At 26.1% G+C, this 12,285-nt stretch overlaps 2 protein-coding genes across 2 annotated transcripts; both read left to right on the top strand.

The window, feature by feature from the left end:
• The first annotated feature begins 4,276 nt into the window (after positions 1-4,276).
• On the top strand, positions 4,277-6,141 carry LOC113557311. Its single transcript, XM_026962763.1, has 2 exons — positions 4,277-4,756; positions 5,716-6,141. The coding sequence occupies exons 1-2, from the start codon at positions 4,277-4,279 to the stop codon at positions 6,139-6,141; spliced, it is 906 nt and encodes a 301-aa protein (XP_026818564.1).
• A 753-nt stretch (positions 6,142-6,894) lies between these two features.
• Positions 6,895-10,094, top strand: LOC113558131 (E3 ubiquitin-protein ligase CHIP-like). The gene is made up of 8 exons (XM_026963641.1): positions 6,895-6,942; positions 8,682-8,780; positions 8,844-9,042; positions 9,105-9,232; positions 9,321-9,431; positions 9,494-9,550; positions 9,663-9,779; positions 9,948-10,094. Exons 1-8 carry the CDS (start codon positions 6,895-6,897, stop codon positions 10,092-10,094), a joined length of 906 nt encoding a protein of 301 aa, XP_026819442.1.
• Positions 10,095-12,285: the final 2,191 nt, after the last annotated feature.

Genomic DNA, 12,285 nt, shown 5'->3' with positions numbered 1-12,285 from the left:
TATATAGGTATTTATTTAAGAAAATGTAAGTATAACTTATTTAGTAAATTAGTAATGTACATGGACATTTTTTTTTATGTAAAAAAATACTATATATTATGTAATAATATTTACTAATAATATAGTAAGAATAACTAGGTAAAAAACAGCCTACAGATACTTTATAGGTATAATAATGATTTAAATGATTATTTTGTTCTACTTGTAACTACACGGTTGGTTTTTTTGAGATATATATAATACATGATAATAGTGTGAAGATATATGAAACCGTGTTCCAGTGAAATTCAAAATACCTATTATTTTAGAAAAAAATGTTATAATAAAGAATTATCAAAACTATGTTTCAATTTTAACATTTGACCAAGAATATTATATTTATTTTAATATAATATTTTTAACATTACTAACTATGAATAAATTAAATGTGTGTCGTTTAGAATTAAGCTTATTAAACTAGGATAATATTATATAAAATATTTGATATTGATATACTTAATGATGTGGATATATTGTGTCATATAGGTAGACAGAAATCCCTTAAACAGTCGTTTACTCATAAATTACAATTAGTCTGAGAATAAAGTATAACTATAACTTTATATAATATAAGTTATGATATATTCTCAAATTAATATTAAATTTGCAATAGAATAAAATGTAATTTTATTAAAAATTAATGTTTTTTTTTTTTTTGCTCCATTCAGAATTTTATACTGTGGGAATTTTATAAGTATGATATATGAATATGAGACCAGTTTTAATTCATTAACATACATTTTTTAAGGCCACCATTCCATTTGACCATGTATACACTTTTAAATAATATGTACTTTTTTACTTGTTTTTAATTTATACACATCAAAAGAAGAATTTAATGAAATTGGCTATGGTAATATTATTTATTAATTGTGGTTATCTAACAAAATTTATGTTGTAAAAATTGACCAAAATATTTATTAAATAACTAGAAGAATTAAAATTCCTAAAGAAATTATATAATATAAAACATGTGTAATGAATTAATGAAGGTAGGTATGCTATAAACATTATAATATATAAATAGATGCTTTTAAGTTGTATTATATCTATATGTATAGGTACTATAATCACAACACTATTATCTTCTTAATATTATTTTCACTATAATGTTGAATGAAAATATTTTGTTTTTTACTCTTTTGTAAAGCAAGTACAATATACAGTGAGTTCCGTTTAATGTAATCACTGGTTTATAGAATCAACTGTTTATTAGAATTAAAATTGAAAATCCTAAACCAGATCTTATGTTACTAATGTTAAATTAACCTTTTATTAGAATCACCAAATACCGGATAATTTTTTAGAACATTCTTATCGTTTTTATAGTATTTCAATCTTTCGCTTAAAAGAAACAAGAATTGTTTAGAAAAAGTTAAAAGGAGCTATTAAAAAATATAGTGATGACATTACTTTTCAATTGTTCCAAAAGTTATTGGTACAAATGACACAATGTACATTCATTATTATTTATTTAATTTTAAATAATTAAAAATCATGTATATATTATATTAATTGAATATGGATTTTAATTTCAGGTTAATATGAAAATGAAATTAGTAGATTCTCAAGTACAATCAAAAATAAATAAATTCTTTATTTAATTTTAATTTAATTTTAAACATACATATAAAAATATAAACTCATCAATAATAATAATAAAAAAAAAACTGTTTTATGGAATCAAGCAGTTATTAGAATCAAAATGATCTGAACCAATGTGATTACATTAAGCAGAACTCACTGTAATAATAATATATAAAACCTTCAATTGCTTAAATATATATTTTATATTTAATATGTACAAGACGAAATATAAGTATATAAGTATTAAGTATAATTTAATTTGTTTAAGATTTCAAATTTTCATATACCTATTCAGTATTTTAATATTCTATTATACGAATAGAAAATTATATACATTATATGGCTAAATTTACACAGCATATTTTAATAATATATTAAAAAATATAGTTTGATTTCATTTTGTATCATTATTTTTGATATTAATATATTATAATTATTATCATAGATACTGAATTGTTTAGTAGTGTTGTGATTAATTGCAATGGAAGTTATGTCCTACAAACAAAGTTTTTTAAATACGTGCTTATTGAAAAGGATATAATTTCATGATTTTTGTTACATAATAAATCCATAAATATCAATAATACCTATTACCTACATATTTTTAATTTTTTTTTTTATAAACTAAAAAGTATTTTTGAACACTATTCATATATCATATTTAAATAAGTGTGAATTGCATATTCATCATACCCACGAGAACATCTATGAGTATACTTAATTCAATAAAATAGTCAATTTAAGAAATTATTTTAGGTAGATATCACAGTCAAAATTGATTAGGTATTTAGATTAGGTATCAAATATAAATTTAATAATTATGATATAATTATTTATATAATTAAATATTATTTAACTAATTTACTTATTTTATCCAAATACTAGATAGGTACCTACCAGGATATTTTAAGATATATATTTCTTAGCTAAATACATTTTTGTTAAAAATACTGCATTTGAAAATGTTGTATTGTGTAAAAAATATAATTATATCTATGTATAAAAATTCTAAATCCTAAAAAATATATTTTTTTAATTATAAGAAAATAATAATTAGTACATAATAATTATGTATTATTTAATAATTATTCATAGTTTAAATAGGTATGTAATTTTGTATAAATTTGAAATTAAAATATCTATAAAAAAAATTATGCTTATATATTTTTAGATTTTTTTGGTTTCAGTATCAACTATTTATAAGGAACTTTGTATTACATTTTAAAGCTTCAAATAGCTCAGGAAGCTATATTATATTTTTAGAATTTTATGTTAACTATTAATTGTTGGTCACACATATTTTAATATACCTATAAATTATAATACGTTAATAAATGTATAATACGTATAATGTATATATATATAATACAAGTGTGTGTAGTGTATTTATGTTTGTATTTAATTTAAAAAAAAATGTTTATCAAGTAAATTTTATTGTTTATCATGTGTTAAAGTATGTATAATGTAGGTATATGAAAATGAATAAGTAATTATGATGTAATGTATCAATGTATGTGCTATGTACTGTATATAGTCACACACTATAGGTAGGTATAGTAGAATATATTTTAATTATTATTTCAGTAAACTTTTATTCGACCGCCAGTATTGTGTTCTGTCGGCTCTATGGGAATACAACAATGGTGACGCAGTAGTATGGGACCCTGGTTATTTGGGACGGAAAAACAACCGATTTGTCATACACATGTGCACATGACTGGGATATTTTACCTCCACTTCGGTGCACGAGACACGAGTTAAATTCGCGCGAAAAGCGTTGATTTGAAAAATAATTGTCAATGATCATGTATTTTTTATTGAAAAAAATTGGGGAACCCACTGTGCTGAAATGTTGTACAGACGTACAGTAGGCGTCGAGTTTGAATTCAATTATAAATCATTGCCCACAAAAAACGATTCTGAGCGGAGACTGTCTAATATTAAAGTATATATTATTATTAATTATTATACTATAGTAGGTATATTTTTACTACAAAAATAAGGTAAGTTCAATCAAAAAGTAATTTAAACTTTAATCTACAAGGCTTTTATAGTTTTTTTTTTTTTTTAGTTATTGTGCCTATTCATCATTTTTATGATAGTAAAATTCTACTTAATAACGCGAAATTATAATATGTTATATATTCAATATAGTTTTACAATATTAGTTTTTTTCAAAGGATTCATTAATAAAAAAAAAATAAAACAATAAAAACAATAACAAGTATAACGTTATACACTGTATAATCGCCGGTAAACTTAAATTGTACATTATTCGCATAATACGATGTACAGAACGCTACTATGGCGACTATAGTCTGTTAAACTACTACCGTTCACACCTTATTACAAAAAAAAAACACTTACAATATGTATTATACACGCATGGACGTCGTACGTTTATGCGATAGACGATAGTAGACGGAAGTGCCCCGTACTTCGACGATCGTTGGAACAGCAATAGAGAGTAGTGTCCGCAGCCCGGGCCGGTCGATTTTGCAGGATATATAGAGCGTCAAGAGCGACGCACGAGGATATCAATCACCGGATATCGCGCACAGCAGTGTTCCGTGACGTATTCACGCGGCTTTTTATATAATAATATTTCAGCACAATATCGAATAGACGTACGAACGCGATCGCCATCGTTATGACCGTGGACAACGCAGACGATTGCCAGGCGACCTATGCGCCGCCGACGAGCCTGATGCGCGACATATTCCGGTCGGTGGACAGTTTGATGCCGGTACCGTTCACCGGCTGTCGGCTCCACCTGCTGTCCAAGACCCCGATGCTGGGGTGGCCGATCACGACGGTGTTCAAGCTCAACACGGATGGCCCCAAGCCGAGCGGACTGTGGATGTCGGCCTTGTACGAAATATCCGAGTGGCGGGGCATTAACGCGTCCGCCATGACCGACTTGAACCCCAAGTCGGGCAAGTGGAACTTTGAAGCGATCGGTCGGTTGGAGATCGGCGGCAACAGGCTGGACGCGTCCCTGGCCGGACAGGTGTGCGGATGGCTTAATCCCGTCAAGTTTCTGGTCAACTTGGACTACTGGTTTCCGACCCGGACGCTGTCTTTGACCATCGACCCGCTGTTTAGGCACTGTTCATTCCAAATCTTGCAAGTAAACTTAACACATTGCAATATTATGTATGTTTAGGACTTATAGATTAATGTACATTATAGATTATAGTCATTGTACCTACAGCTTTTTTCAAGGGCTGAATGTATACGAAACTTTTTTGTTCCACAGATCGTCTGTGCGAGTAGTGAATAATGAAAACATTTTTTTAATTTTGATTTGCTTTATATTAGCAAAAACAAGAAAGCTTCGACCTTTTTAGACAGTAAACTTATAATTTTTTTCTTTAAATTTGAAATAAAAACATATATTACATGATTAAAAATGCATTAAAATATACATACTATTATGGTTAAAACGTGTTTGCGGGTCTCAAATAATACAAGGAATTTTATCGATTCTACCGTTTTGATATCAATTCCACCAGTTTATGGTATAATAATGCAATACATAAACAAAATAATTTATCTTAAATGACATGCAAATAAGTACCTATTATCTTTTTATTAATTGAAATTAATGTTAATCTTCAAATATTTTTGTCCGCAAAGGGAAAGTTTAATATACAAATATAATATTATCAATGTGTTATAAAAAAGTAAAACAATAAAATACTATACGAGTACAATATAAAAATATATGTTACAAAATTAGTTCAACATAAGTGAATCAATAAATTGTATTTATATAACTGTCAACAATTTTTTGTTATATAAATATTTTTTTTCATTTAAAATTTTTTTTTTTTAGTGATTATATTTAAGTTCAGTTATAGTGTTTTTCCCTTTTTAATTACGTAAGAATCAGTTTGACTTTTTAAATTCAATGTACGTGTTACAAAAATATATTAGAATGAGCTGTACTAGCTGTATTGAATTGTATGTTACGTTATAAAAAAAAATTTCCAATCCCTCTAGACCCTAGTTTATAATAAATAGTATTCTATTTTCATGGTTATCGTGTATTGCATCTATACCTACCTCGTCTTTGTACTTTGACAGTCCGTGACAGATCGGCTGTCGTTGGGCGTAAATTTGGCGTACAAAAGGGACACCTCGTGCGGCCTTGACGAGTCTCATTTACGGCCAAGCCTAGTGGCCAAGTACGCAGGGCCCTCTTACCTGGTCAGTGGTAGAGTAAGCACGACAAGCTGGGCAACCAAGCTGGCGTACTACCGCCATTGCACAGATTGGCTACAAACAGGCACCACGGTTGATTTGGATCCGGCCCATTCGATAGTCACTACCCGGTTGGCATTTCGCATTCTGTCAGACACGTCCGTGTTCCGGGCTGCCATCGACACGAACGGCATCGTCAGCAGCTTATGGGAGAAACGGCTGGGCGATCGGATGGCCATGTCGCTGAGCACATTCCTAAACCACGCGGTGGATAATTACGGGGTGGGCATCGGGCTGTCGTTCGAATAACATGATGTACCTATATTGATATAACTAAGATAATAATTATTATAGTCCGCAATTTCGCACTAAATATACATTGTTCAGTGGTTGTTCAGGTTGTTGTTGCTGTAGTTATTACGTTTAAGATTGTAATTGGATAACAATAAAATATGTAGTCACTATAAAAAAAAGTATATAATGTACCATGGCCTATATCGACAAACGTGTCAGATAGGATTTATCGTGTGAAAATCGCTTTAACAGAAGTCAGAGTATAGGTATTGCGTATTTCTTCAAACTTTTGACGAAATCGATTTTTGTTCTTTTTTTGATATAGGTAACTCAAAAACGAATAACTGTAAACCGATACGAAAATTCGATTAAATGTTTATTTTGTCATGGGCAAAAACTAGTATAGTTTATGAAGATATAATTTATTATGTAAATTGCATTATAGTTTTCATACTTATTGTGATATAAATATATACAATGATACATTGCTACCTATATAAATAATTAGAAAATTCAACTTCTTACATACACATTTAATATTATTATTCCGTGTGGCAAATAGTAACACTAACACAGTAGCAATCATAAAAGTTATAAATAAAATTATAAGATTTATAATAATACATTATATATGTATAGAATGCAGTTAAATTAAAATATCTATATCCAAGGTCTTTTTCTACTCAATTGCTTCCTTTGTAACTTTATTAATACCTATATTATTTATTCCCAGCGCGAACCTTCTATTATAAGACATTTGTCTTCAATATGCCCTACGAACTGACTGTTATTCCTGTTTGTGAAGATTTAGTTCTAGTATGTATCAGTCTTAATAATATAGTCTTACTAATGTTTCATTCCTTTTAATTTTTGGTGGTGCAATATTTGAAAGTACCGGTAACCACTATTAACCGTGTTGATTGTACCTACTACCTAGAGCTGTACATTTTCAATATCAATAATTCTGAACATTTTGAAAATTTATTTTTCATTTAGATTTTGTCATTATTTTCTTTTAAATTACAGACAATAGACCATTTGTTAATTATACATTTATACACTAAAAACTTACCGATTGTTTAGTATATTTTATTACTTAAAAATATTCTATTATACAAATTTAAAAAAAATAAAATATAATTTCAAATTAATTAAATTGTTATTAGATATTACATCTTACATCAATACATGAATATTTAAATAGAATTTGCATTCTGACTATGTACCTACATAATATGTACATATAATCCCTTATGTATTATTTTAAAATACATTTTGAAATTTGCTCAAATCATTTGTAAATGTATATAATTCTCTTCTTTCTTTATAATTATTATTATTTATTACTAAAACCGTAAATCTCAGTTGTTGGTTGTTGCTAGAGATAGCATTGATCTCTGTGGTAGTCGGTAGATATATGGTATATGTATATCAATATTCACCGAGCGCAATCTATTTTTTCTAGCATCCTTGAATACTTTAAACACACGGTTTACTAGCATGTTATTGTTAATAGTTCATTTTCTCGCAAGAAATTAGGTACCTACATTAATAAACTTCTACACAAACCTCTTTCTCCAAACAGAATTGTATGCGGTAGATTACTGATTAATCAAATATACATAACAAATATCTCTTGCTTCCTCTGAAATCATGTCTCAATTATTGCGATGAGCGCTAAGACTTGCTCTATAGCCTCTATATACAATATACGAGTACATCCATTTTCATGGCTGTTTCTTATTCGAGCTTGCGTTATTGGTATGCATTTATCTGGGATTGGTTGTAATGTTGAATTCAGTTTAATATTAATCTCTCTAATTGTTTGTTTGTAATATTAAAAAGCGTTACAGGTCGATTATTTACTATTTCTGTTTTGGCTACATACAATCTTCTCGGGTTCGAGTAAAGCTATTAAGTAGTAGTGTTGACTTTTAAAGAATGTTTAGTAATTTTTACGTGAATATATCACTATAAGTTATGCCATCTATATTTCTTCATATATCATTATTTCTTCCAGTATTTTTTAACATCTTAGAAAAATTTTTATTAAATTCCGCTGCTTTGTTAATCTTATCATAATATTAATATTCAGTATAAATTATGTATTGAAGATAAAAGAAGTAACATAGGTACCTAATTTTATTTTTGAAAGAATATTTTACAGTAAAAATAAATTAGATTAGTTCTCACTGTAAATATTGGTTTTCCTATACCAAATACTACATTTGTAAATTTGTTGAACAACTTGAACATGAATAATACTAATAAATAATAATGGAAAGGTTATTGTATAGAAAACAATAATAACAATAGGTATAAATAATAATTTATTAGTAATATTGCTTACTGATTAACTGATTAGTCACATAGGTAATATTATTTACAGTGATTAATGGAAATAAATAAATAAATATTTATTAAGTTTTGTAGTTATATATTAATTTGTAATGTGTTTGGTAACTATGTATACAGATTATAAAAATATTATTTTAAAATATTGAAAACAGTGGTTTATTTCTAAAATGAGTCAATTTAATATTTGTACATATAATACCAGTAATCAAACTGATGAAAATCTTAAGGAAGAAGGTAATCGCTTGTTCAAAATCAAACAATATGAAAATGCAATTCAGTGTTATAGTATAGCAATTGTAAGCACAAAGTTAATTATTTTTCATTAATTATTTGTTTGGCTAAAATTGTTTAATGTCTAGATAAAAAACTCAGAGGTCCCTAAGTATTTCACTAATCGTGCTTTGTGCTACATTAAATTAAATCAATGGGATAAAGCATATACAGATTGTTGTCGTGCATTAGAAATTGACCCAAGTATTGAAAAAGCATATTTTTTTCAGGGAATAGCACTAATTGAATTGAGAAATTATGATGAAGCCATAAACAATTTACTGAAAGGCATGACATGTATAGCTATGATTATTTTAATAATATTCAATTTGATTTGTTTTTATATAAAGCTCATACTCTTATAAAGGAAAAGAAAATTAACTATGGTGATGAATTAACAAGTCAACTTAGAAAAGCTTATAGACAGAAACAGGAGAAACAAAATAAAGTGAGACAGAATCAACAAACAACTCTTTTGGTAAATAAATATTGTTATTAAATTTTGTATTTTAATAATTTTAAATTTATTATTAACAATTAAGGTATAAACTGATATTTAATTTAAGTCATACTTGCAAAAACTACTAAAGGATAACATGATTCGACAAATCAGAAGTGTAAAATCATCAGACGACTATATGAGTGAAGATTTAGTTATGAAAATAAAAAACAAACATGTTGGTTTAGTTACTAAATTATGTTTGTTGATCTTTTGATTGTTATTTTATTTGATTTTTAGGAGAAATTTGCTACAGACCTTAAAATGATATTTGTTATGAATGATGATCAATTAAAGGTAATAATTATACTAATATTTATGTATTATAGATACCTAGTTTTTTACATATAAGTGGTTTATTGTTTACTAACATTATGTCTCATTTCAATGAATTTTTTTTTTTTATCAGAAACACGAGTTACCCAGTTATCTGTGTGGAACCATAGGTTATGGTATTTTAAAAAATCCTGTTGTCACTCCATGTGGCTTAAGTTATGATCGCAAAGACATAGAGGAACACTTAATGGTGAATATATTGTATTTCTGATATAATTATATTAAGACATAAGTTTTAAATTTATTAACAAAAAGTTGAAGTGTAAACACACACATGAAATTTTTTTTAAATTTTATAAATAATCATTAGTTATTTAATTATTTACTAATGTATTAATATTAAACTTTTACCCAATAGAATATAGGAAATTTTGATCCTGTGTCATACCAACCTTTGACTGTCGATCAACTTATTCCAAATTTGACTTTAAAAGAAATAGTCGAATTATTTACTAAAGAAAATGAATGGGTAAATAATTATTGCAAGACTAAAATAGACAAATGAGTATAATGTATATTCAAAATGTTAAGTTATTAATGATTATCTCAAAAACAATGTACAATGTGTTCATTTATATTTTAAAATATTCATTTAAAATTTGATGTTTTAATATTAAATATTCTTGTGAAATAAACAAATGAGTATGATTTTTAAAATTCAAAGTGTACTATTGTGAATGGTTATCAGTAGGGCTAGAATTTCTATGTAGTAAAAAATTATAAAATATGCAAAAATATATAAAAACAATTTTTTTGTTAATTTTCAAATGTGAATGACCAGCGATTAAATCGAAGATTTATATTGGCTGAAACTTCTTTTTGCATCACACGATGTTATAGGAGCATATTTAAATGACGTGATTTGTCCCAGATATAAAGTAATAATAACATCTATTTCTTCTTTTTTATATTCACTGTTTATAATATTACACATTTCGAGAAATATTTTGAATCCCTTATTCTTCTTTAGTACTAAGTCCATTTTAGTTTGATAGGTAGTATATTTACAGTAATTCGACAAATAAACCAATGATTATAGACGTTCCTTAAATAAATACCATTTAAAATTAACAAGATTCTTTTAAATTTATATATATGCAACTATATGCATTATGTTCAAAATATGCAAAAAAAAAAAAAATTGTACTATTTAATCAAGAATAAGCCAAATTGTGGACATATCTGATAACCAATCAATTTAGACTTAAGGAAAAAAACATGCAAATGCATAGAAATCCTAGCCCTAATTATCAAAAACAATATTCAATGTAAATACTTATTTGAACTTAAAAACATATTTTAAATTTTAAGTCTTAATTTTATATTTATATTTATGTTAAGATTTACAGTTATAACTTATATTTATTTAAATATGTGAAAAAGTTACTGATGTCTAATAGGTAACTTAGTCTATTTTTATTGTTATAAATATAATATAATATGGCATAGTAGGTAGTTAATATTTTTTAACTTAATTGTCTAAATAATAGGAATACATTTTATAATCTATTATTATGATGTATGGCTTAACTTAATACTATTGAATATTTATCACAGTGTAAATTCAATGCTAATAGCAAATACTTAAGAACCTCTACTAATTATGATTATTTTTGTGTTTTATTTTTTTTTGACATGGACAAAAATTAAACCTGTTGCCTAATTTATATTTTGTGCTTATATATTTTACTTAATGCTTTTTCCTTAAATAAAGTCATGGGATAATCAATAATTATATTTTTTCATAGCTAAGTTAACATTGAAATGAATTTTATTATGTTACGATATAATGTGAGTACTCCATAAATTAAGGCAACTTTAGGACTTTTAGTAGTATTTTATTTGGTAAAACATTTTTTGTGGTAGCTGTCCTCTAAGAAAAAATACAACACTTCAAAAACTGTTTATTGCTCTAAAATAAATTAAGTAAACTAGCACTCTTATATAAGGTAGAAGAGTTAGATAAATTAATACAATTGATTGTGAGTAAATCAAATAAAGAACATTTTATTTATGATATTTAAGTTCAAATAAAAACAAAATACAAAATGAAATTAAAATGTATAGGTCATATTTTTTTTTTTAGTGTCATTGTAAGTTTATTACAAATAATAATAGGATAATTGTTAGTATTATTAATTTTAAATTAATAATATGTATTTTTAAATGGTGTATTAGAAAATGTTTTGATTTAAATATACTTAAATAAGTGTTTTTCATACAAAAATTTCGTTTGAAGCTATGTATGTATTAGTGTTGATAATATTTAAAAATATAATAGTATTTTCTGATGTTAAATTCCTATTAAAATTGTATAACAATTATAAACTAGTAGATGAATTGAATAAAGTTAATACAATTAATAATGTTTGAGTAAGTACATTATAAAAATACAAATCCGAAATTTATTTTAAAAATTAATAAAAAAGATATTAGTAATAAATTAAAAAAAAAAACTATAGTTCTATATTTTTAGTGGACATTATCTTAAGGATACCAGGAAGAAAAGCCAAGTTGGTTCCAATGCATAACCAAAACTGAAGTATAATATAATTTAAAAATGTTCACTTTTCAATTAAAATATTTAATCTTTTGAGCCTTGAGGATAATATGTTTTGTTAAACGATAACAGAATTATCAAAAATAACCAAAATATACATAAATCATGATGTATCATAATGAATGTTATGTATTTA

The sequence above is a fragment of the Rhopalosiphum maidis genome, chromosome 3, assembly GCF_003676215.2.
Source record: "Rhopalosiphum maidis isolate BTI-1 chromosome 3, ASM367621v3, whole genome shotgun sequence".
NCBI classification, from domain to species: domain Eukaryota; kingdom Metazoa; phylum Arthropoda; class Insecta; order Hemiptera; family Aphididae; genus Rhopalosiphum; species Rhopalosiphum maidis.
This window is presented reverse-complemented; position numbering and strand designations above follow the sequence as displayed.